The sequence below is a fragment of the Osmerus eperlanus genome, chromosome 27, assembly GCF_963692335.1.
Source record: "Osmerus eperlanus chromosome 27, fOsmEpe2.1, whole genome shotgun sequence".
In the NCBI taxonomy this organism is placed as follows: domain Eukaryota; kingdom Metazoa; phylum Chordata; class Actinopteri; order Osmeriformes; family Osmeridae; genus Osmerus; species Osmerus eperlanus.
Genome location: NC_085044.1, coordinates 2,153,549 through 2,179,679, shown reverse-complemented (window position 1 = coordinate 2,179,679; position 26,131 = coordinate 2,153,549). Strand labels below are relative to the sequence as shown.

General features: G+C 47.5%; 4 protein-coding genes and 1 pseudogene across 6 annotated transcripts in view; 1 reads left to right on the top strand and 4 right to left on the bottom strand.

Moving 5' to 3' along the window:
* Positions 1-15: 15 nt before the first annotated feature.
* Positions 16-5,257, bottom strand: im:7136398 (schwannomin-interacting protein 1). The gene is made up of 7 exons (XM_062453610.1): positions 4,796-5,257; positions 4,130-4,350; positions 2,872-3,002; positions 2,697-2,778; positions 2,336-2,449; positions 1,957-2,074; positions 16-1,386 (listed from the first exon to the last, which is right to left on the bottom strand). The coding sequence occupies exons 2-7, from the start codon at positions 4,340-4,342 to the stop codon at positions 1,292-1,294; spliced, it is 753 nt and encodes a 250-aa protein (XP_062309594.1). The 5' UTR covers positions 4,343-4,350; positions 4,796-5,257; the 3' UTR covers positions 16-1,291.
* Positions 5,258-6,152: 895 nt separating this feature from the next.
* Positions 6,153-10,120, bottom strand: LOC134013862 (uncharacterized). Its single transcript, XM_062453609.1, has 8 exons — positions 9,997-10,120; positions 8,912-9,118; positions 8,395-8,533; positions 8,167-8,309; positions 7,929-7,981; positions 7,656-7,780; positions 6,726-7,043; positions 6,153-6,521 (listed from the first exon to the last, which is right to left on the bottom strand). The coding sequence occupies exons 1-8, from the start codon at positions 10,023-10,025 to the stop codon at positions 6,195-6,197; spliced, it is 1,341 nt and encodes a 446-aa protein (XP_062309593.1). The 5' UTR covers positions 10,026-10,120; the 3' UTR covers positions 6,153-6,194.
* Positions 10,121-12,265: 2,145 nt separating this feature from the next.
* Positions 12,266-14,052, bottom strand: med31 (mediator complex subunit 31). Its single transcript, XM_062453576.1, has 4 exons — positions 13,862-14,052; positions 13,696-13,770; positions 12,888-12,984; positions 12,266-12,624 (listed from the first exon to the last, which is right to left on the bottom strand). Exons 1-4 carry the CDS (start codon positions 13,881-13,883, stop codon positions 12,420-12,422), a joined length of 399 nt encoding a protein of 132 aa, XP_062309560.1. The 5' UTR covers positions 13,884-14,052; the 3' UTR covers positions 12,266-12,419.
* Positions 14,053-15,858: 1,806 nt separating this feature from the next.
* LOC134013496 (Na(+)/citrate cotransporter-like) lies at positions 15,859-23,564 on the bottom strand (annotated as a pseudogene).
* A 43-nt stretch (positions 23,565-23,607) lies between these two features.
* LOC134013879 (alpha-2-antiplasmin-like) overlaps positions 23,608-26,131 on the top strand; it is a 6,408-nt gene continuing 3,884 nt past the window's right edge. Inside the window, exons 1-3 of one of the 3 annotated variants that reach the window (XM_062453639.1) lie at positions 23,608-23,732; positions 25,686-25,755; positions 26,072-26,131. The exon at positions 26,072-26,131 is cut by the window's right edge and continues 184 nt beyond it. In XM_062453639.1, the coding sequence (XP_062309623.1) occupies positions 25,699-25,755; positions 26,072-26,131 (117 nt within the window). In that variant the 5' untranslated portion in view covers positions 23,608-23,732; positions 25,686-25,698. Of the gene's footprint in view, positions 23,733-24,858; positions 25,067-25,177; positions 25,197-25,685; positions 25,756-26,071 lie in introns of those variants that run through there. The other 2 variants (XM_062453638.1, XM_062453637.1) reach the window with 2 other exon arrangements.

Below are 26,131 nucleotides of genomic sequence, written 5' to 3'. Positions count from 1 at the left end.
GCAGGCAACATGCCGTACAGTACCCATTTACGGTTTATTAAATGCAAAATTAGTAAGAAAAAGTCAATACTGAAAAAAACAATACTTTAGAGATTAAAAATGAAAATGGCCTTTAAATTCAAGACAATAGGAAAGGGACTCATGTCTATGGCTATCAATCCTTCAATTTAGGCTTATGCCTTTCTCATATGCGTGATTTGCTGAGACCTCGCTGAAATGGAACGGCTGCATAGTAAGGCACAGGACATTATAGGAAGTAGCAGGTAGTTCCTATGAAAATGGCAGTTATGGTCGTAAAACCTCCGCTAGCATCATAGGTGGGTAATGGGAGTCAGGTGGCTGAGCGGTGAGGGAATCGGGCTAGTAATCCGAAGGTTGCCAGTTCGATTCCCGGTCATGCCAACTGACGTTGTGTCCTTGGGCAAGGCACTTCACCCTGCTTGCCTCGGGGGAATGTCCCTGTACTTACTGTAAGTCGCTCTGGATAAGAGCGTCTGCTAAATGACTAAATGTAAATGTAAATAACAGGTACAAACATGTCAAGATCATTATCTCAATGGTTAACAACTGATACTAACTACTGTACCACACCACAAGTGGACGATTCCCTTTCAGTGGCAGATTCAAGGCTTCCCTTCCTTGAATTGACATAAAATATTTGTTGGACATTCACCCCGAATTCGCAATCCCTTAGCTTGTGTGTATTACATTATTAACACACTATGAGTGGACTATTCCCTTATACACTTAAACACAATAAAACATGGAGACAAAGTAGCATCCCTTATTTGTTTGTAGGTAATACAACTCAAAGCTGGGTGGTCATATTTATGAAAGTGCTTTCACTTAGCGATCGACTTCTCCCAGGGCTTTCTGCTCCTTGGAAGGTGTCAGATAAATCAGAACAGATGTTAAGCATACCACATGTGGCTCAAAACATCCCTCTAATATGACTCCATATTGTTAAGTGCATGAGTACAAATAAACATACTGTACGTTCTGTTACAATACATTTGATAACGATGCTACTAACAAAGGATCAGATAGACTATCCATATTCTTTACGATATAGATATCGTGACGTAATCCTGTGTAATCCTTCTCAACGTGTCATTGTTCCCACTTCGGAGTGTTTGTTCCAACAGTCGCTAACAGATTCAAACGGACCTCCCTGCAAAGCGAGCCGTCGACCCTCAGAGATCCCACAGTGCTCTCCTGCTGCTCTGTCTAACTTCCTGTGTCCGTCAGCGATGTCACATCCTGCTCTGATGTCACATCCTGTTTGCGAGTGTTATGTCAGATCCTGTACATCCATGAGCATGGCGTCTTGTTTGGTCCTTAGCTGGTCCCTTTCCAGCAGGTGGCACACCAGCTCTGAGCTCAGGTCTGGGGGAAGGGGGGGGGGGGGGGGGGGGCATGGGGGTAACAGTACAGGTATCAGTATCATTTGTAGAGAATTCAAGTTCCAGTGAGTGACTCAGCAAGACAACAATAAGCTGAGGAAGACATTTACATTTAGTCATTTTAGCAGACGCTCTTATCCATAGCGACTTACAGTAAGTACAGGGACATTCTCCCTGAGGCAAGTAGGGTTAAGTGCCTTGCCCAGGGTCAAAACGTCATTATCACGGCCAAGAATCGAACCGGCAACCTTCTGATTGGTCACCCGATTCCCTAACCGCTCAGCCATCTGACCCCCCGACAATGATTCATGCATGTGTAAGGTGTGAGGAGTGGGTAAAGGGAAATGGAGAGAGAGTGTTTGCATCTCTGTGGGTGTGCGTGTATTTTCAGCCCCCCCCCCCCCCCCCCCCACGACCTACAGTCAACACATCACACGTACTATCATATCCAACTCAACACGGATGTTACGGGATCACAACTTTAGCGTGACTCAACAACCACGGTGTGACGAATGGCAAAGCGACAGCTGTGGTTCCAGGAGGGTGAACTGACCCTGTACTTCCTGGCCGAGGGACACCCTGAGGGAGAGCAGGTGTTGGAGAGAGCAGAGCCGGAGGTCAATGAGGTCCAGGTGCGTCCTCCTGGTTGCAGCGGTACAGCTGGCAAGATGCTGACAGACACACACACACACAATGTTGTATGCAGGTAGACCCGGCAACACATGAAATCATAGATTGAGGCGCAATGCAGAAATACTGCCATCGTCTGACAGCAACAGTCTCTAGCTTCTTATTTGACGCCTCCCACTCAAGTCTATCCAACAGTCTGTTATCTTTCTGTCTTTCTCCTTCTCTCCTTACACATTATTCTCTAATTGTCCTTGTCTCCGATCTCTGTAAACACTTTACTTCTTTTTCATACCATCACCTACCTCCTTCTCTTTCTGTTCTGCCCACAGCTTGTCCCGTAGCGCCCTCAGTGCAACCTTCACTTCCTGCTTCAGGCCAGAAGGGTGGTAACCGTTGCTACTTGCTCCTGTAGAGCCCTGGAAAACAGGAAATGAACATGAGGTAAACATGAAGCAACCAGGAAGTAAACAGGAAGTAAACAGGAAACACAACAAAGGGATGGGGCAACATGGGTATGTGTTAAATGTTTAACTAACAAGGCCATACAAGGACTGTGGAATTTGGGCAGGATACATTGTGTTACAACATAGTGAGTGATTGGTTTTGTGGATTTTATGAATGGGTTTATTGTAGTCAAACTATCCAGGCGCGAAGAACACTCACCTCTTTACCAGTTCCTGCCTCCTCTTCATCACTTTCACTATTGTTGATATAGCACAGCTGGAGGTTTTTATTATGGGTAAACCTGCGCAAAGAATCAGGTATGAAGACAATAAATCGCACCACAGTCATGATAGAAGCGACCGGCAAAAGAAGAAATGTACCCGTCGCCGCCTACCGAGAAGTGATCACAGTGACCCGACAGCTTCTGGGCTCGACCTCGTCCTCCCCGCTCTGCCTCCTTGCGCCCCCCCGCCTCTCGTCCATCCTCCCCTCCGATCCCGTCAGCAGCTCCGACCCGCTCGCGCTCTGCAAAGAGAAAAACAGAACTTCTGAAGGAGGGGTGGAAGGATGGAAAGAAGGATGGCTAGGGAACATGTGGCGGTGAGGGGAGAGTGGACTCCGCAGTCCTGTTCTGGAGACACACTCAGGTCTCACGGAACATTCCAGAGAGGTGTTTCGCTCATGTTGTCGTCTGGTACCAGACATGTTGTAAATAACTAGAGTCTCGCTGACAGAGGCCCACCGCGAGAGATTATGACGTTGTCTGAAAGATGTGTAAAACGGAAATCCAAGTAGAGAATATGTCAGGAGTGTTTGGGCCTGGGCAAGGGGTTTAGTCCGGGAAGGCACCCCTTTTAGCAAGCGCGAAGTGTTCAAGGACGTTAACCAGATTTGGTCATCCGTGAGGGCTGCCTGACTGCCAAAGACTCGCTCCTGCTTCCTATGAGAACGGAAGGTAGCTGTCCCTCAATGAACTTCCCCAGGTCTCTGGATTGCATCAAGAGCATCCTCGGGACCTACCCCAGCGCCGACCCACAATCTGTGCCCAGACCAGCTCTGCATCCCCACGGCCTGACCAAACGCTGTCCACTACATTTACATTCCATTTACATTTAGTCATTTAGCAGACGCTCTTATCCAGAGCGACTTACAGTAAGTACAGGGACATTCCCCCTGAGGCAAGTAGGGTGAAGTGCCTTGCCCAAGGACACAACGTCATTTGGCACAGCCGGGAATCGAACCGGTAACCTTCAGATTACTAGCCCGACTCCCTAACCGCTCAGCCACCTGACTCCCACTACAACCCGAAGCTTCACTGGATGGCTCGACCGTTGTCATTTGTTGTTAGTGTGACTCGTTGGAGCGTGAGGTTCTGTTCCGGATGTCACGAGTCTGTCTGAAGAGGGTCCTGTCCTGGACATCATCTCCTCTCTCCCCCCCCCAGCACCAGAACACTTCCTCTCGCAGTGTGAGAGGAGTGCAAACATCGTCTCCTCTCTCCACCCCCCAGCACCAGAACACTTCCTCTCGCAGTGTGAGAGGAGTGCAAACAAGCAAAAGAAAACACTTTAGACAACTGAGACCCAACCGTAAATACCCCCCCCACACACACACACACACACACATCCCCCCCTTCACAGTTGAACCCTGACCTTTGCCCTTTCCCTCCTCTCCTCCTCTTGTTTCTCCAGCTCAGCGATCCTCAGGCTCAGGTCCTCCCAGTGCATTATGGGTAGGTCCTGGTCCGGTTCGGCACACTCAGAAGTCTTGTGATGCCGTGTCCCTCCTTCCTCTTCCTCGCCAGACTGTCCTGTGTCATCGCTCTCCTTCTCCTCTGCCGGCTCCTTCTCAGTCTCCCCCTCCATCTCTCACTCTGGGGAACAATGTTGAAAATGTAGTTGAGGAAGACAGGCTGTCATGTTTGGTTAAAAAAGTTATTCAGAGTTGGGAAATGCTAAATACATGTTTAATGTCAATGCAGGTTTTCTTTACAAGGTGTTTGAGAATGTGAAGCTGTGATACACTAGGCTTATACAATAATAAGAAGGTTGTATTTATTTTGTTCTGCTTGAATTCCTGAGGCTACGCCACAGTTTGAGACTGAGATTAGAAACTTGGATGTTATTTCAAGACTTGCAGCAAGACAACTGAGCTCGAATTTCTTGTCAAGCAGGCGCCTTGCTCTGGAAGTAGAGTGAAGGTCGAACTACAAAGTATCTCCAATGTTTAATATCCGTATCACACAAGCATCGATTATATGTTGTTTACAAGTTAGATGTAAGGGGGGGGGGGGGGGGGGTGACTTCAAGGCTACTTACCTATTCCAAACCATGCACAGCTCCCGACATTGCGTTTTCGCTTTCTGTGTTCTGGGTGCTGTTGATTCGCGGTCCACCCGCGGTGAAGCCTACTTAAAGTCTATTAACATTTGATTAAACTCTTCCTATAGAGTTGAGGAAACACCCTGCCGTTTCCAGAAGGCTACCCCTTCCCTTTAATCCATCCCCCTCTTCCTAAGAGCGTTCCCACCGCTTTTTAACCTCGGTTTCGGCGTAATGAAATGAAGAAAAAAAAACCTGTGACCGCTGAATCAAGAGCGTCTAGTCAATGGTACGCCACCTCTACAACTTTCCTGCTTCAGTTTCAGTCTGACTGTGATTACATTAGACTTTTTATTATAAATAAATAATAGTGTGGTATTTCCAACAGGAAACATGTACAGAATGGACACAGGAAAGGGTTAAGAATGTAGACGACTCCTAGGTGTCCTATTTCACAATTTTTGGAGATGACGGTTGATGCATTGGGACTTCCATGGCCAGATGGGAGAATCCTTTAGACGGACAAAGAAATGCTGTGACAGTTTGGCAGTGCAGCACTTGGGGAGAAACAACGTTTATTTAAAAAATAACTTTAAATCGGTTTCAGACTGCTGTGGGCAGTGTTCTCGTGTTTAATTGACAGGCATCAGTTTGATTACAACAATAGGGCCTTATGTACTACTACTGTATCCAATAGGTTTAGAAGTATTATAAGCGTTATGGTTTTACAAATATCCATGTAATATTTCTGATCACAGTTAGTTTTATTATTGAATGTGTTTGTTACAAAACGTTGTTTTGATGTTCAGAATATCTGTAAAATGTAGAGTTTGCTTATTCTGTGGTGACATACGGGTTTTAAACATTCAGACAAAGCTTTTAGCACATGACAAGTTTTGTTACAGGAAAAAAACAATTCGAACATACTATACTATAGCCATTCATCTCTTGACGGGTAAAAAAATAATATTTACCGTGAATTAGGGCCACAGATATAGAATTGTCTGTTTTGTGAATAAAACCTATACATTCATTTTACTGTCTAATTTGAAACTTACTACAGTCTCAAAAATACCATGTACTGCCATGTCTTTCTTTCAATAGAAGGATGCCTCAAAATCCACTCCTTCCTACGATGAAAGCTATTTTTATGCTTGGTAACAAAACTATAGTAATGACTTCCTTTAACATTCTTACATGAATCCTCCTCAAGAGGATCTTGAGTTTCTGATAATACAAAAATCTAGATTTATTTTCAACAAAATAACTTCTGCCCTCATGAACAATGGCATCACGTTATTAAATTCCTCCCCCTCTTCTTCCTCCTCCTCCTCCTCCTCCTCCTCCTCCTCCTTAAATCACCTCCTCCACCACCTCCTCCTCCACCACCTCATTCTCACAAACTAGTCTGCGTTTCCATCTGTTCCCACTGGGTGGCGCTGACAAGCCGGTAGTTGAGTCTCCTGTAGTTGTGCGGGTGTATCTGCCTCTGCTTCACCACCTCGTTGAAGAGGCTCTGCGTGACCGGAGGAGGAGGGGAGAACTTCCCTGTGTGGGCCAGAGACTGGTAGTAGCCCCACTGGTCCTTCTCCATCCTCAGCATGTGTCTGAGCTGCACCCCCATCTCTGCCTTCCTGTCAATCTCTCTCTGGGCGTCCGCCTCCATGTCGGCGCGGGACGGCAGGGGCACCGAGCCTTCCAGCACCCCCAGGGCATACTGGACCTGGGGGGAGAGATGGAGGGAGAGGTGGAGGTGGAGGGACAGGTGCACGTAGTACCACTAATAATTGTTATTTTGAATAATATTATTACAGGATAATGAATAATCAACATTTTGCTTCTATAAACAACTCTTGCTTTTATTAGTTTTTTTCTCAGATGTTTCACTTCTCCCAAACCCTTCCAGGGCTCAGCGCCCCCCACTGACCTGACAGTGGAAGTGGGGGAAGGGGCAAATGATCTTGCAGATGCCCAGGATGAAGAGCGAGGGGAAGGCCGGGGGCATCATGAACTTGTACAGAGGGGTCACCAGCTGTTCCTGGATCTTCAAGCCCAGCTTGGTGGGGTTGAGGAAGGGGTAGGTAAAGTTGTAGCCCGTGCAGAGCATCAGAGCCTGGGCCTTGGTCACGGAGCCGTCCTGGAACTGGAAGGATCCATCCTCCAGGACCCGTACCATAGGAGGCACCTGCTCCACCCCCACGGAGGAGAGGGTGGGCAGGGTGGGCTTCCCGTGGCTCAGAATCACCTGGTGGAAAGAAAATGGAGGAGGTAGACCGCATTCCAGGACTCTCACCACCGAAATACTGTTAAAACTCTTGCACTTCGGATACTTGATCTTCGTCTGTAGATGGCTGAGCGGTTAGGGAATCGTGCTATTAAATCAGAAGGTTGCCGGTTCGATTTCCCGGACGTGCAAAATGACGTTGTGTCCTTTGGTAAGGCACTTCACCCAGATTGGCTCGGGGGGAATATCCCTGTACTTACTGTAAGTCGCCCTGGATAAGAGCGTCTGCTAAATGACTAAATGTAAATGTACGGTTTGGACTATTTGTCGCTTTGGATGAAAACGGCTGCTAAATGAAGTTAAAGTAAAATTTGATTTGGGGATGGGTATAGCTCAGTGGTTAGAGGATTTGATTACAGATCACAGGTTTGAATACCCACCCTGCTTTGAATAAGAGCGCTCCTAACTGAGGACGTTATTACTTTAACTAGACCTCATTCGATTCCTGTTATTCTGGTTCCTGTTCCATAGGCGTGTAAAAAAATAAGCTTTGTAAAAACAAAGTGCAATGAGAACTAGTAACAGGTCTGTACATGTGTGTGTGCGCGTGTGCGCGCGCGTGTGAATTCCCACCTTGGCGTCGGATCTTGCCAGCTCTTGACAGATGTCTACTCCAGAGTTTCCAGCGCCGAGAACCACGACTGACTTCCCAGAGAATGGCTCAGGGTAACGGTACGAATGACTGTGCATGACTGTGCCTAGTGACGAGAGAGAAGGAGGGAGAGGGAGGGAGCATCGCTCTTAATGATAGACAGCCGGCCGGCCAGGAAGGGCCAAAAGAGTGGACCACAGTCAGAGTGTAAGAGAGGCAGAGAAAGGATGATGAGGGGGCAGAGCGGTCCATACCTTTAAAGTGCTCCATCCCTGGAATGGAGGGGAAGTGGGGGTCAGAGTAGTGCCTTCAGGGAACAGAAAGGGTCAGAGGTCAAAGGCCAGGGTACATCATCAAAGTGTCCTCAAGTTTGACTTCCCTGTTGTAGATAAACTAACCCTATAACAACGTGTTAAAATCGAAGTTCATTTGTACAGCGTAGCATCGCGGGACACAGTGCAAACACAAACCGCCCACGTGATGTCATCTCACCCGTTACAGATGAAGACGGAGTCGAAGGCCTCCGTCGTCTCCTCTCCCGACCCGTCACGCGACGTCACCGTCCACCTCGTACCGGCCGACGACTCCTCTGTCTCCGTGGCGACGGGGCTGACGTCTTCCACCACTGTGGTGAACTAGAGTGGAGGGAGGGATGCCTAATGGCTTAGTCCTGCAGTGGGCCCCTTGTCTGCAGACACCCCCCAGGTGGCCTGTACCTACCTTGATGTGGGGCGTGATGCTGTGGGTCTCACAGTAGCTCTGCAGGTACCGATGAACTTCCTTGTGGGGCAGGAAGGAAGGGAGCTGGGGGTCAAAGGGGAAGTCGGGGAACATCATCACCTCTTTGGGAAGGTTGGTCCTGAAGGGGAACAACAATCCTCCACAGAGGGGGCGAGAGACATAACAAGGTCAGAGAGAGAGAGAGAGAGAGAGAGAGAGAGAGAGAGAGAGAGAGAGAGAGAGAGAGAGAGAGAGAGAGAGAGAGAGAGAGAGAGAGAGAGAGAGAAAGAGAGGCAGAGAGAGAGAAAGAGAGGCAGAGAGAAAGAGGCAAAGAGAGAAAGAGAGAGACAGAGAGAGAAAGAGAGAAAGAGAGAGAAAGAGAGAGAGAAAGAGGCAGAGAGAGAGAGAAAGAGAGAGAGAAGGAGAGAGAGGCAGAGAGAGAGAAAGAGAGAGGCAGAGAGAGAGAAAGAGAGAGAGGGGCAAAGAGAGAAAGACAGAGAGTGAGAGGTTGCTGTACCTGAGGTTTCTGTACATGCTGCTGTGTATGGGTATCCCGTTGTCGTATCTACCGACACGCTCCTCGTAGAACCAGGTTCCCCCGACGTTCTTCGAGAGCTCGTAGACGACGGGCGAGGCGTAGATGTCCGGTCTGGACAGGATGTGTCGGGCGGCACAGAGGCCGGCCGCCCCCGCCCCCACCACCGCCACGCGCAGACGCCACATTCTACAGGACGACACCACGACAGACCAGCGTGGGGTTGAGACCTGATTGGCTTAAAGGCATACTACTTCCTCCTTTAAAATTCTTCAGCTAGACTTTGATCTTTCGAGGTCTTCCAGCCATGTGGCTGGGAGCTCAGTGGCTCTAACCACTAAGCTGTACTCATGGGGTGGGTATAGCTTAGTGGTTAGAGCATTAAACTGCAGGTTCTGTGTGGCTTTGATCTGTTTGATGAATACATACTTTATTAATGAGAAGCACATTTAGCTATGAGTTATCTCTGGAAAAGCAAACATGTGCCTTTCCCATTAGGGATACCATCGTAAGGTCAGGGTCGTTTGCCGCTTGTCACTTAATCATTAATGGAAGTTGATTGCTGTGGAAAATCCCCATTGGCTTTTGTCAATTTAATACACAATTGGCGCGTGCGCCCTCTGCAGGCCCAAATAAATTATGAAGTGAAAGACGGAACCGTTATCGGAACTTGCCGTTCTTACCAAAATGATACATTTGATGTAGTACATCAAATGTTACATCCCATCATCAATGTATTCGATGGACATGCCACTTAATCATGTTATTGTTACCAATGCACATTCCAACATCTCACGATAAGGCTAAAGTGGAGTAGTAAAGACGACAATAGTTAATTGCAAATCGTTTTTAACAGCAACAACTATTTTCTTTTTTGGAAATAGGTCTTGGAATTTAGACTACTGTATACTGTTACACGATACTGGTTCATATGTATTCTAGTCGGCCACAATGCTCCATTCATTCCAAGTAATTTTCTTTTGTTATTTAATCTTCTTAAGACTTTCTGGAATTGGTTAACGGATTAAGATTCTTCCGACGGGCTGCACAAATAGACATGTATTTACCTGTGATGTACGTTCTCCGTTGAAGACATGCAACAAAAAAGAGAGATGGGATGAGACGAACTTTAAACTTTTACGGCGGTTCGAATCTGAGGGTTACGTGATACAACTCCATATTTAAGGGAGTAGACGTTTTAAGCCCCGCCTCTAGGTCACATCAGTTCATTCTGAATGTGTCTTTTTTTTCTTGATAGTGTGCTGAGATTAAGTATAATTCATGCTAAGGACCCGTAGGTTGTAGTTAGAGTGTAGGCATACGTCAAAATAGTTCGTTTGTATCACCATCACACATGGGCCTAAAATGTTCTCAGTCAAGGAAACTAATAATAGTCATTTTTTTCTTCCTTATAATGTGGACGCTGCTGTGATTTCCTAAAGCGGGGTCATAAAGGGGACATTAAGTTTATTTTTTTTTATTTCCAGATTAAGAATAATTTGTCAAATTAAGAGTTTTCCCTATTTGTTTGAAAGTGAAAAGGCACGCTGATGGTCTGATCCTCTTTTGCGTCTCAACTTTACAGCCTTTGTATATAACACGTGTTCTGTTCCATGGTTAATGATGAGTTCCCAAAGGGAAAAAGGCCAAAGTCCAAGCAAGAAGTGTGCATATAAGGCAACGGAAAACTACAGATACACCATACAGAAACAAATGTATGGTGTCTAAGGTGTACTGAATGAGGCTCTCACCAGCTCCTGAGATGTGGTTTATGTACGCAGGGGGAAGAGGGTGGGGATGAAGAGGTCACCCTTAGTGACCCCGATGGGCTTGACTCATTAGCCATACAGCCTACCCGTTGCTTCAGATCCTTTAGATGGGGGCTGGGTAGTCCAGAAGACTGGGAAAGGAATCTTTAAAATAAGACCCGTGGAAGATGCAGGTCGGTGTGATGTTGGAATACTTATGACTTCATTATAGCTGATTAGTAGGCCGCACGTCAGAGTTCTACATATGTTTCCCCTGTTGAGGAAATCAAGACATCCGTAGAAGGTAGTAGAAACAGGAGTCGAAGACAAAATATCTTTGGGAAAAATTAGAGCAATAACAGCCTATTTTCCTCATACTATTATTTCCTTTCCCACACTTCATTTTGCCAATTCGAGTCCCCCACCAGACATTCTCCTTGGTTTGGAGAAAACCAGTTTCAAGTGGAGTTTATCAACTGCGCAGTGATTTTCACCTACGCAGTTAGGAGTCAGCCATTTTAGGCCCCAGAACCTAACCTGGGGTTACCTTCTTCTATTTTGCCTTGCCACCCCATAATCAATCTCCCACGACACCCCCTTCCGATTTCTACCCCAGAACAAGAGTAAGACATCCCGGTGTTCAAAAAGCAACGTTGCTTTTCATCTTACGGGAACAATATATTTAGGGAGTGGCAGTTAACAGATTCTGCCACAAACAAGTAGATCTACCATGTTTGTTATCATGGCAACCAGTTTCTATGCAGCGTTCTATAACTGTACATCGTTTACGTCACATTTATACTTCACCAACCCCCTCTGTATCTCTGTAATGTGTTGTTAATTTTGGTTGAATCCAAACATAAAAAATATCCTGGAAATGCAAAAATGGTCTCCTTCCTATCTATGTGGTATATTATTAATTTACAGCAACTTACTGTAGTAACGTACAGTGCCAGAGTACAGTAACCTACTGAACTTTGTGTGTTTGTGCATGTGAGCAGTTTCCTAGAAAGCTTTACTATTCTTTGACCCGAACCAACTGAAGCCATAAAATTGTGTAATTATGATAACAGATAATCTCCTGCAATTCTTGTACTCGCTGTGAAATATATTATGGTTGCTTGCTTTCTACAGGTACACTTTTGAGGTTCATGTTGTTTAATTGTAACTTGTTTAACTACATGCTCTTATGGTTCTTGCCTTTGGCACTTATTTGGTTCTTCACAATGTATGCTTCATGTTTTGGTTACCCGCAATGTTTGGGGCTATCTCGTTATGATCAGTGTTCTATGCTTTTTTGTAAAGCTCTCTCTTGGAAGTCGCTTTGGATAAAAGCGTCTGGTAAATGAATAAATGTAAATTTACAGATAAGCTGTGCACCACAAGCTGCCTGCATGATTCTAACTGGTCCTCCGACAAGTAAGATGGTATCGCAGAATATGAAATGTGTGCAAAAATCTTACTTGTCGGAGGGGGTTGTCATATCAGCCATAGTCGTAAAATAATTACAAACATATGATTGCACCTCTTCTTACCAAGGTACGAAAAACACAAAGTCAGTTTTTTTACAGAAAAAAAGATATTTTATAACACAATGCCATTAACACAAACATGGTAGCGATACATCACATTCCTCTACATAAAAAAAACTCTCTCTCTCACACTCTCTCTAACTCACTCTAACTCACTCTCTCACTGTCTCTCACACTCTCTCTCACACACACTCCCTCCCTCACACCCCCTCACTTGGCCGTGGCGTTGCCGTGAGTCGGCTGCTGTTGCTGCTGCTCTGCCAGGGCCTGCTGGAGGCGGGTGCGCTTGCGGGAGTAATGCTGCCAGTGTAGCAGCTGCTGCTCGTCGATGAACTTGGCACACTGGGCGTTCACCAGCTCCTTCCGGAAGTGTTCGTACTGCAGCAGTTCCAGCATGTGCAGGCAGTGGGGATACCTGTGGTTCAAGAGAAACAGAGATGGTGTTTAAATCAGTGGTTGCGTGAGAGAAAGTGCAAAATGGAAAAATACGAGAGGAAATAATGAAGATAAATATGCATTTATATGATAAATATGGGTGCGAAAAAAGGTTTGAGAATCACTGATATAGCGTACAACAAGAGAGGGTTGACAGTCACGTGTGTGTGTGTGTGTGTGTGTGTGTGTGTAGGGGGGGAGAGGGTATTTGAACTTGCAACCTCTTGACCTGCAGACACTTACTTGAGGAACTTCGCGTACTCTGGCTCCTTCCAGTAAAGTAAGTACTTCAGATAGTTTACAAACGGCTTCTCTCGAAGATAGCCTCTCTGGGCTAGGACTGGAGAGTTACAAAGTAAAAAAGCATGTACACACAGTTGCAATAGTGACCGCAATTATGTATAGGGGAGAATGGGGCGATTGTGCCAGCAGGGAAGTTGTGCCACCCCGTTTCTAGGGAACCATAGAAGGATTTGGTCATGTGACCACACATTTTTGAAGAGTCAGTCATTTTACTCATCCTGCAAAGAAGAGAGCCTCATTGCATGAGAGGTAAGCACACAAAAACGTGGGATTGGGGCGATTTGTGCCAAAGGGCCTGGGGTAAGTTGTGCCAAAGGGCCTGGGGTAAGTCGTGTCAAAGGGCCTGGGGTAAGTTGTGCCAGACCTGTGAAGAGACTTGCAGTCAATTCGGTCTTCAGTTGAATTTCATTTTGTTCTGAATATTTTTTTCCATTTGAACTCAACTTTGTTCCTCAAAGTACTCTCTCTAAAAGGCACAACTTACCCCGCACCGGGGGCAAGTTGGACCACCAGACCACTTTTTTTCAGAAAGCTATATTTCTTAAATACTATATTTCAGATCCAACGTGACTGTTCCCAGGGATGCACCACATCCTGAAATATGTGTACATATTTTAGTTGGAAGCATTACTGTCATGGCCTCGCTTTAAAGTCACTTTAAGTAAAAAACTGGCACATATCACCACACTCTCCCCTATTCTTGTGTTGCCGTTTTTACAAATAACGTATTCAATACGAATGGACTCACAATTCAAGTAATTCGGGTTGGCCAAACACTGTACGAACTCCAGCTCTGACTGAAAGCGGTTTCTCGCCTGCTCATCTGAAAATATAAACATGTAAACACGTTAGCTGTGAGCTAACCAGCTAGCTACGGTAATGTGTTTAGCTACCTAAATGTAATAGTGTCAAACCTGTTTCCATTACTCCTGCCATTGTCTTTGGATGCTCCCGAGCAAACGTACATTCGCTAATTAAATAGAAACGATAAATATATTTTCGGTAGTTGGTCAACAAAATGTTGTAATGTCTGTGTTAATCTTTGCGTTCTGATAAATAACAGACACTACATCTGCCGTAAATCGCTAACCCCTTAATTTTTTACTTCAGTTTCCGACCATTTAAATCCCATGCAAGACCCTTAGTCAAACACAAGAGGGCAGCATTTAACAAATGTTACTTTTACATCACTAACGCTCTGTAGTTTACCTTTCTGCAAATCGTGTTTACGTGAGATATTTGATCTGAACTTCCCCGGAACGTCTTTTTCTCTGCCATGGGGTTAGCTGGCTGGAGATGTTTTATTAACTCTGTATAACTCGAGACAACTATAATCTCAGTGTGCGTACGCGCATCGTCCATTATAGAGCGGGGTAAATTATCCCTTACTTCTCAGCGTGAGAAATGGTTGAACTGGGAATCTCATGGGTCACTCAAAGGCAACAGATTGAGAGTAAAAGGTTGCACCACGTGAATTCAAATGAATAGATAAACTATTTGTTCTTCTGACCAACAGGTTGACTGAATGAAATGCCCAGGGCTTTTCCCTCTTGTTTTGCTCAGGGATGAGTCAGGTGAATAGTTGACAGTTGTTCTACTCGCCTGAAGCTTTCTGTGAACTTTAACCTATAACACGGAGGGAATGAAAGTGGTCCGAGAAACGGTGTGCGTGTGGTAGGTAAACAACTAAGCACTTTAGACTGGACGAGTTCCTTTGTGAATTAGAAGGAATTAGAGAAGATGGGGTTGATGTTTTGATAATAATGTATTCATTTAGCAGACCGCTTTTCTTTCTCCCCCAAAAAAGCGGGGAATTGAAACCCGCAGCATCTCAATCTGCAGTCTAATGCTCTGCACTGTGCTGCCATATGAGAGAGAAGTGTGTATCTGTCACTTGCTGTCATTAACAAAATACAGAATATCGGCAAACTGATTGCTGTTCAACCTCGAAGGTAATATTTTATTGTTTTTATAACAGTTTTTAAAACAATTTCAAGCTTTATATGAAGAACATCCAGACATTTTTCATACAAAAACAACTGTTATCTAATAGAACTCTAATAAAATAGATTTACAAAAATCAGCAATTTACATAGATAACTATACAAAAAATATATATATAAAAGGGATTTTATTCAATTTTATATTTCCATTAAAATATGGAAATCATCGTTTCCATTTCCACTCTGACACATTGTCAATAATGCGTATTAATTAAAACATGACTTGTATTTCGACATGAACATCCATATCCTTGCGGTTTCCCCATTTTCAGTCAGAGTACAGCAGCTAAGTTTTGCATGTTCATGGTTATAAAAGTTTGTGTGTTTGTGTGTGTGTGTCTGCATGAATTCACAGTGTATTTAAAAAAAACCTCAGAAACAACTTGGTTGCACTAAACCCGTAAGGCAGTCCATGTGGCCTTTAGCTGTCAGGTGAGGTGGTCAGTCATGTCTTACTACAGGTCTACTGGTCTGGTACTACTGGTCTGGGAGAGGTGGACGCTGCCTCTGTGTCTAGACTGGAGTACCCAGCCTCTGAGGGCCCTCCTCATGCCTCCCTCCCCTACCCCCCCCTTCCCTCAACCCCCCCCCTCCCCTAACCCCCCCTCCCCTAACCCCCCCCCCCCACCTCCCCTCACCCTCACCCCCCTCACCTCCCCTACCCCCCCCTCCCCTAACCCCCCCCCCACCTCCCCTCACCCTCACCCCCCCTCACCTCCCAGACCCCCCTCCCCTCACCCCCCCTCCCCTAAACCCCCCTCCCCTACCCCCCCCCTCACCTCACCTCCCCTCACCCACCCCCCCACCCTCCCCTCACCCACCCTCCCCTCACCCCCCCTCACCTCCCCAGACCCCCATCACCTCACCCTCACGCCGCCTCACCTCCCAGACCCCCCCTCACCCTCCCCTCACCCTCCCTCCTCATCCCCCGAGGCTGATGGCAGCGGCGGTGTGTTGGCCCATGCAGGGAAGGTGTCCAGGTCGAATATGATTCTGCCCCAGCGTTGATGGCCAGCGTGATGCAGAGGATCCCAATGATGTTCATCATCAGCCTGTCCTGGCCTGGCAGGGTGGAGAGAGAGAGAGAGGGAGGGAGGGATGGATGTAGGGAGGGTGGGTGGGGATGGAGGGATGAGGGGGGATGAGGAGGGAGGCGGAGGAAATCGAGAGGATGAGGAGCGATGATGACTACAGAAACGATGATTGAAACGAAACACATGCGAAGTTCATACAGTGTTGTTCGGTTGCCCAGTGTCACCTGACACAGGTAGGCCGGCCATCCTGATGCTCACCATGTCCGACACCTTCAGGTAGCCGTAGGAGAAGACGATGGCGTTAGGGGCGTGGCCACTGGCAGCATGAAGGCAAACGAGGCGCTGAGGGTGCAGGGGACCATCACATAGAGAGGGTTCACTCTGATGGACTGGGACTGAAGCACAACACACAGCCCACGCTCATTGTTCTATGTTGTTTGTATTGTGCGCTACAAGGGTGGCCTAACAAGGGCATAGGTATTCAAACATGGACACGTTGCATTGTGTGTGAGGGAGAGAGAGAGAGAGAGAGAGAGAGAGAGAGAGAGAGAGAGAGAGAGAGAGAGTAAATGGTTGACAGATTTCAGAATGAACAAGATACGACTCAGCCTACGTACAGATATCCAGTATAGACTCGACATGTTAATGTAAACACAACCCTCTGCAGTTCTCAGTCTCTCTCTATCTCTCTCTCTGTCTCTGTTCTCTCTCTCTCTGGGATTTCACTCGTTCACAGGGTTTATCTCTCTACCTGTCGTTCCCGTTCTCCTCACTTCTCCCTTCTCTTGCTTTTCTCTGAGGCACAGTGGTGGTTAGTCTGGCTCCTGGTCCTGAATTGACCGAGTCTATTCACGCCCACATTCCAGCACTATCAAAAGGAAACCTGAGTGCAGGTAGGGTCGGACCGCTGCTCTCACACACACACACACACACTTCATAGAACCCTGCTGTTCTGGGAAACGGGAACTGGACACTGACCTGCATCATGGAACTGTGTGTGCGTGTGTGGTGTGTGTGCGTGTGTTTACCATCGACGCCAGGATGGGAAGGAACAGTGTCGCCGTGGCAACGTTGCTGGCACATTCAGTGAAGACGGCGATGAGGAGGCAAAGAATGATGGCGATGGCCCAGGGAGGGATGAAGTGTAGAGGGGTCAGCTGGTCACCCAGCCACCGGGACAACCCAGAGACCTGGACACACACATACACACATGTACATATATACACAGGCACATGCACAGAAGGTCAGTACACAATATTACGGATCCTAAAAACACATGACATTTACATTTAGTCATTTAGCAGACGCTCTTATCCAGAGCTACTTACAGTAAGTTCAAGAACATTCCCCGACATTTACCACACAAGCCCCCCCCTCCACCCACACACACCTCGCTGCCCTTGGCCCAGGCGAACCCCCCCCCTCTCTCTCCTCCACCCCCCACACACACACACCTCGCTGCCCTTGGCCCAGGCGAACCCCCCCCCCCCTCTCTCTCCTCCACCCCCCCACCCACACACCTCGCTGCCCTTGGCCCAGGCGAACCCCCCCCCCTCTCTCTCCTCCACCCCCCCACACACACACACCTCGCTGCCCTTGGCCAAGGCGAACCCCCCCCCGAGAAGCAGCACGATGTTCCAGGGCATCTTCTTCTGGGTCACCTGCCAGGTGAGCAGGGCTGGGACGGGGCTCTGGGACCGGGGCCCTGCAGAGACGACACACCTGTCACATGACTGTGTGTGAGAGGCAGTGTGTAGGTGTGTGTGTGTGTGTGTGTGACCTGTGCTGTCAGGACTCTGTGGCCTCCAGGAGAAGAGGAAACGAGGGGGTTCAGAGGCAAGACGAACAGCAGCATGGCTACGAACATTGCCACCGTGGCGTCAGTTACATACCTGGAGGGAGAGAGGGGAGGGAGGGAGGGAGGGAGGGAGGAGGGGAGGGAGGGAGGGGAGAGGGGAGGGGAGGGGAGGGGAGGGGAGGGGAGGGGAGGGAGGGGAGGGGAGGGGAGGGGAGGGGAGGGAGGGGAGGGAGGGAGGGAGGGATGAGCCAGACATTGACAGGCAGCTCAACATTTCACAACGATGCAACGGCCATCAATTCCATTACCAACTGCCTGTTGGCAATAAACAAATGGATGAATGATAACTTTCTTAAATTAAATGAAGACAAAACCGAAGTCCTACTATGTGGCCCCAAATCCAAAAGAGAGATGCTTATTAAGAATCTTGGAGGCTTAACCCCCTGTCTTAAACCAGAGGTGACGAGTCTCGGTGTAATCCTGGACTCAGATTTGAATTTCAACTCTCACATTAATAAAGTGACCAAAACAGCTTTCTTTCACCTGAGGAATATAGCAAAGGTACGACCATTCATAAACCAAAATGATGCAGAGAAGTTAATTCATTCTTTTATATCCAGCCGGCTGGACTACTGTAACACACTTTTCACTGGTCTTCCCAAGAAAACCACTGAAAGACTACAGGTCATTCAAAATTCTGCAGCTAGATTATTAACCAAACTAAAAGGAGAGAACACATTAGTCCTGTCCTAGCTACTTTACACTGGCTCCCTGTTACCTTCAGAATTGACTTTAAGGTCCTTTTCCTCACATACAAAGCTCTACACGGACAAGGACCTAGCTACATTGCTAACTCCTATATAAACTACACACCAGCTATAACACTGCGATCATCAAATGCAGGCCTATTAGAGGTCACCAGAAGCAGTCATAAGAAGATTGGTGATTCAGCCTTTGTCAATTACGCCCCAAAACTATGGAACAAATTACCCATAAATATTAGGGAAGCAAACACTCTAGACATTTTTAAAAGACAGCTTAAAACCTACCTTTTTACCGAAGCATTTAAGTAATTTTATCTCAAAAGGGTTTTCCTACTTTTTAAAGTTGTTTTCTCTCTTGAACAGAGATCTTATTGGGATTTTTATTTTTGTTTGAATTGTTTATCACTTGTATTATTGTTTTTATTGATTTTATGTAAAGCACCTTGAGCTACAATTCTTGTATGAAATGTGCTATATAAATAAAGTCTTACTTACTTACTTACTTACTTACTTACTTACTTACTTACATCCTACTGTGACTCAACCAGGAAAATACCCATTTTGTCGCGTCAGTCACTGTTTGAACTTGAACTGAATCACCTGACCCCTCCCCCCCCCCCCCCCACACACACACAGTCCTCACTCCAGCTTCCTCCAGTGCAGTGTGTGTGTGTGTGTCTGACAATTGTGGACAGCGATGGGACCAGCTGATGAGAAAGAACACAGTGTATGTACCAACGTGCAACATCGATCGGTTTGTCACACAAATGTAGTTGCAACATGTACATGTGAGAGAGAAAGAGTTCCCCTAAACGTGTCAGGTTCAGAGAGACAATTCTTTTGGATGAACCTTTGCACCTGACCGGTTTAGTCAGCGCTTGTTTGTCTTTCAATGTGTTTCGTGTCCCGTCAGGTTTGTGATGTTCATTTCATCTAAGGACGTCTAAGGACATCTGAGGTAACTGTCTTCTCAGATCACACACGTGACACAACACGCAAGCATCTCTCGTAACATGGTGTGTCAGATGGGTGAGCGGTTAGGGAATCAGGCTATTATTCAGAAGGTTGCTAGTTCGATTCCCGGCTGTGATAAAGGACGTTGTGTCCTTGGGCAAGGCACTTCACACTACTTTCCTCGGGAGAATGTCCCTGTACTTACTGTAAGTCGCTCTGGATAAGAGCGTCTGCTAAATGACAATGTATGTGTGCGTGTATCGATGCATGTGTGTATGTTCCTGTGCGTGCTTAGCATGCAGCGCGTCTGTGCGTGTGCACGCGTGCCAATGGCGTGGCGTGTCTTGGCGTGTGTGTGCGCGTGTGTGTGCTGAGCATACATACTCAGCCTTGGCGTTGAACAGGTGGGTGGCCCAGCCGTCCACGAAGCGAGGGTCTCTGGTGAACCACAGCGCGACCAGCAGGAGGAAGAGAGCCAGGACGCTGAGCTCTCCGTAGCACATGGGCCCCAGCCGGCGGTACTCCTCGCGGATCACCGAGTACGCCGCCCGCTCCTTCTCTGTCCGCACCGCCCCGCAGCCCCACGTACGCCTCAGGCTGGAGGGAGAGAGAGAGAGAGAGAGAGGGAGGGAGAGAGGGAGAGAGGGAGGGAGAGAGAGAAAGAGAATGAGAGGGGAGAGAGAGAGAGACTCAGAAAGATAGAGAGAACAAGAGAGAGAGAGAGACAGGGGAAGATAGAGAGGGAGACTCAGAGAGATAGAAAGAACTAGAGAGCGAAGAGTCAGATAGAGACACGGAGACAAAGCAATAAATGCAAACACAAGAATGCTCTTTAGCTCCAGCCAACTATCAAGCTCCTGGCTCGGGCAATGACCTTTGAATCAAGATGGGAACAGAATCAATAATTCAACTCATGACGTTTCCAGTAAAGGCTGTGCTTCACTGCATCCTCACACCTCAATGGCTCCCTGTACCAAACCCTACTTGCCGACTGTCCCCAGACACGTGTAGGGTTTCAGCCTGGCAACACTCACTTGAAACCGAGGAAGAGGCCTTGGAGCCAGAGCCAGGCCAGGACCAGCATGAGGACCATGGTGGGGAAGGCGAAGACGAACCAGGAAGCAAAGTTGATCACGTCCCCGTTCTGGGGGAAGAGCCTGAGGGTGGAGGTGGGAGGGTTGTGTCAGAGCTGAGGAGGTTTGTTCATGAAGGTGTAGTGTGTGTGTGTGTGTGTGCTGTACGTACTGACTCATCTGTCCTACGAGCACCAGGTTGGGCCCGGTGCCCGTGAGAGTGGCAGTCCCCCCAATGCTGGCAGAGTAACACACACACAGCGTCAGGGCCTTACACATCTTCATCCTCTCCTCCTCCTCTTCCTCCCCCTCCTCGCCTCCTTCCCTCCTCCCCTCCACCATGGAGACGACCACTGGATGAGAAGGAGTCAGACACCAGCTGTTAGTTGAACAGACTGTCTTTCGTTATGGGATGGTTACTCGGTTACCATCTGAAAGCATCCATCTGACGGAATGTAAAGGCAGGGAGAACACTGGGTTCTCGCGGAATGTCAGCGAGCTTTAGGCTTCACTGTGCGGGCGGCCCTCTCTTCTCTAATGTAACTGTCTGATCTGGGAGTTGTTGTGTGTTGTGTGGATGGAGGTTGTGTGTTGTGTGAATGGGTGGGATGGAGGAGGGGGTGTTGCAGTCTCACCCTGCCCATTGTTGGGCTTCTCCGCTGGGCCTTCAGACGGAGGTTTATCCTGGGGCTCCGGCTTGTCCACCTGCCCCTCTCCATCCACCGGCTCCATGTCTTGTAGGCTGATGGGTTTCCCCTCAGAGTACCCGTTGATGGAAGGCTCCGTGAGGTGATCGTCCCTCTGGGCCGTACCATGCTGCTGGCCCGCGGGGGGGCTCCGGAGCTGCTCCAGCACGGCCTGGACGATGGGGACCATCATGGCGGTGGTGGCCGTGTTGCTGATCCACATGGACAGGAAGGCCGTCACTCCCATGAAGCCCAGCATCAACCTGGGACAGGGGAGAGGGACGAGGTCGGTCGAGAGATGGCGACAAACGACAAAACGATAATCCCAATTTGGCGGCCTACACCGTGACCTGTTGTGGATTAAAGGGCTGGTGTGCGTACTCACAGGGCGGGACGCACCCCGACGACGAGAAGAACCCTGAGGGCTATTCTCTTGTGAAGGTTCCACGTCTCCACGGCTACGGCCACCATCAGGCCGCCCACAAACAGCATGTTGGTGTCCTTCAGGTACTGCATGCACACCTGGCACACAGGAGCAGTCACACACCCCGACGGGAACACACACACACAGGGACGAGAGAGGGAGAGGGGGAGAGATAAAGGGAGGAGAGAGAGAGAGAGAGAGAGAGAGAGAGAGAGAGAGAGAGAGGAGAGAGAGAGAGAGAGAGAGAGTGAGAGTGTGAGAGAGAGAGAGAGAGAGAGAGAGAGAGAGAGAGAGAGAGAGAGAGAGAGAGAGAGAGAGAGAGAGAGAGAGAGAGAGAGGGAGAGGTAGAGGGGAAGAGAGAGAGAGACAGAAAGGAGATGGACAGGAATAGAGAGAGAGAGAGGGTGGAGGTACCTCTCTGGACTCCATGATGCCCAGCAAGGGGAACAGCACGGTGGGCAGCAGAGCGGTCACAGCCAGTGGCAGCACCTCCGTACACCAGTACACCGCCATGAGGGCGATCACATAGGCACAGCCTGCCTCCTGCACCACACACACACTGTGACTAAGTGACAGCATGCAACTTTCTCCAGATTCAGTTTCTCAGACTCATCAACTAGGGAGTCAGGTGGCTGAGCGGTGAGGGAAACGGGCTAGTAATCCGAAGGTTGCCAGTTTGATTCCCGGTCATGCCAACTGACGTTGTGTCCTTGGGCAAGGCACTTCACCCTACTTGCCTCGGGAGAATGTCCCTGTACTTACTGTAAGTCGCTCTGGATAAGAGCGTCTGCTAAATGACTAAATGTAAATGTAAATTATATTTGTCTAATTATTCATACTTTCCTCCTGGGGTTAAGTTAAAGTTACAAGTTTTCGTTGTATCTCAAGTCAGACCTCCTGTATTTCAGGGGAGCTTTCCTGAGACCGTTTCTCTCAAAACATGGATCACATAGCGGGGTTTAAACTCTTTTATTTGTCTTGGACGTAAAAGTCCTACTTGTCTCCTTCTGAGGTAACTGAAGAAGACTTTTGCAGGGGGAATCCAGAACAAGCTGTTGCCCAGGTAACAGCCACGCAGCGTGAGGTTAACTTTATATTCTGAGAAGCTTGGACGGTTCTTGGAGCAATACATAAAACATGGACTCTCATCGCGGGATGGGGAATGAGAGTTTTGGGGAGAAGTGTGAGAGGAGAGAGGATGGTTGTTATGACACCATTTAGTTGGTGGCGCACAATACCCTGTGAAGCCCCCTTGTTGTCTTAACCCCTGGCGCGAGCTGGAGGAATGTGTCGACCTCGTGTCACGCAAGGTCCCAACCTTCTTGTCCATTGAGAGACTGACAGAGATGTAAATCAACGGTTGGAAATGTTCATATTTATGTATAATATTTTTTATTGACAGATTGAGAGGAATCCGACACAAAAAGAGTCAAGTGGGACTTCTTATAATAAATTTACAGATTGAAGCGAAATTTCGCAGAACGTTGACTTTAGTGATTTACTGAGGCCTAGACCTCAAATTAAAAAACGTGTCACAATTTTCCACGGGCAATTTCCAACAGTAAAGACAATATTTTCCATCAAAGTATACATAAAATGTTAAACGCATTGCCTACCGTGGTTCTGATGAGTAACGGCAGTGGAAGGAGGATGAATGGTGCGAGGAACAGAATCATTCCGTTTTTACAGGACCACATAAACTGTAGCGATGAAAACATCTTCTCCACACACGATGAACCCTGCATGGAAAAAAGCTCACTCGCCCGGTCTAGTTCCTGTCCTAATGATGTGGGACAGTTGCGCTAAAAGTTGACGCTAACTTCAGATTGCCCCGAGGACATGGCATCTGAGCTGTGTGTGTGTGCGAGAGAGAGAGAGAGAGAGACACAGAGAGAGAGAGAGACAGAGAGAGAGAGAGAGAGAGAGAGAGAGAGAGAGAGAGAGAGAGAGAGAGAGAGAGACAGAAACTCAGAGAGAGGCAGGCACCAACACCTTTCAATCTGTAAATATTAACTTTGCGTGATTTTCCTTGCACACTGTTCTCCACGGGTGAGTTGATCTATCTGCTACAAAGATAACACTATTTGGGCAACTATTCAGTGGACTACAAAAATTCAACATCATTGAAATCAAGACACCGCACCTGCATATTTTAGTTCAACATTACGCAACTATTCCGGCATTTTGAATTATTATTATGTTTATCAACGTAGGCATTACTTCAATATCTTATCTATTACTCTTGTGAATTAATCAGTATCCTAAGTGTTGAACAAACGAATGCTATACATGTTAGGATGTTTTATAAATGACAGGTGAATGGAGCTGGCGCTCGACTGCTGTTCGTGTAACTTTGTCTTTCGGAGCTACACTTCCACCTTGTGGCCATATCGATTTTACGGCCCCCAAACACAGAGCAAGGAAACGTAGCTGGTCTGTCAGCAGTTACGCTCTTATATGAATGCCCCTTAAACATATTCTCCTTCTTGGATATCTGCTGTAGGATCAAAATATGCACGAGCAAAACAATGTCTGGAGTAACTTGATCTAAGGACTAGAATGTTCTCTGCCACCTAGCATCAACATACAAGTCTTGAGAGAATATAGAGAATCGTGCATACACACACACACACACACTGAGGTTAGAGCAGGACCTCGTGGCCTGATGCCAAGGTGCATTGTGGGGCAATAGTGGGGGTACCAAGGTCTTGTGTGGGCGTGAGGCTGGAACCAGGCGGCATGAGGCGGAATAAACATCCTTCCTCATCTTCATCACAGTACAAGAAGGAAGTAAAACACACTGAGGTTTTTTCACATATCAGGTCAACATCTCTCAAGACCAGTCGGTAGGGATTTTTCACATACTTGTAGGGTAACATTTACATTTAGTCATTTAGCAGACGCTCTTATCCAGAGCGACTTACAGTAAGTACAGGGACATTCCCCCCGAGGCAAGTAGGGTGAAGTGCCTTGCCCGAGGACACAACGTCATTTGGCACGGCCGTGAATCGAACTGGCAACCTTCAGATTACTAGCCCGACTCCCTCACCGCTCAGCCACCTGACTCCCTGTAGAGGGTTAGAGGAGGGAAGGAAAGAGAGAGAGAATGGAGGGAGGTGAAGAAAGCGACCTGAAGGAGGGAAGAAAGGAGAGGTGCCTATTGTTGTCAGGAATGGATCCTGCTTTATTCAACAACTGGGCCCATGACCCCGGTCTTTCTACAGCAGCTGGTGGCTAATGGAGTCCGTGGATCGATGCTGGGTTGAACATTAACCCGACATTGTGGGCGCTGGGTGTGTGTACGTTTGGGCAGAGGGTCCAAGCTAGTCAGTGTTCACTGCTTCTCTATCTGTCTGTTCGATTCTTTATCTCCTGTTTACTGGGTAAGTTCAGACAAACTTGTACAGTGTTGTATTCTGTTATCCAAAGTAACGTACAGAGGGGGATTTGAACCTGCGACTTTTAGATTCTGCAGTCAAACGCTCTACCACTAAGCTTTACCCACCCCCTCATGTCTGTGTTTGATTTTCACTCAAGTAAAAAAATCAGCTTTTTGTTTGTAATGAAATCGGGAGAGGCTGTTGTTCTTTAGAGTGTAAAACCTGCAGTGGAATTATTTGTCATTTTGTGATTTTTGTTTAGTTTGTGCTGATGTTATTGCAGCTGCCTCTATAACAAAGACAACTTGTGATAATAGTCTTGTAAACGGTGCTGCTCTGTGGTGCTGTCAGAGTACTGGTTGCTGTTTGTGTGCTATCCAGGAGAGCGCGGCCACAAATAGCCACATCTGGACTTTAGCAGTTAAAACTAAAACCTTTGACCCTCTGGCAAACAGTCATCTTTCCTAAAAGACACATGCAACACAAGCTTAAACTAAACAACAGATGCTGTGCCGATTATCATCGGGATCATCAAACAAGGGATTTTAACATTGCCGTTCTCGATAGTGGCAGTGATCGTGCTAATACCCTAAACCTGTGTTTGGCTGTGTGTGTGTTCCAGGGTGGCTGTTGGGATGAAGCTGTGTTTTCCTGTGTTCTTGCTGCTGTCTGTCTGTGGTCATGGTGCGACTGTAAGTTGGACAACCGTGACCTTACCGTGAGACACTGACCAGTAACCTAGCAACGGTGACTGACAGCCCGAATGTTCTATAGCTACTAAAGATCATTTCAATCCGGCCTACTTACTTTTCCATATCTCTCTTTCTCTCTTCCCCCCACTCCTTCTTTCCCTCCCTCTCTCTCTCTCTCTCTCTCTCTCTCTCTCTCTCTCTCTCTCTCTCTCTCTCTCTCTCTCTCTCTCTCTCTCTCTCTCTCTATCTCTCTCTCTCTCTCTCTCCATCTCCATCTCCATCTCCATCTCCATCTCCCTCCCTCCCTCCCTCTCAGGATGAGCCTGCTGCTCCAATTGCCAAGGCCCTCCCGGGTGCCTCCCCCTCCCCCTCCCTG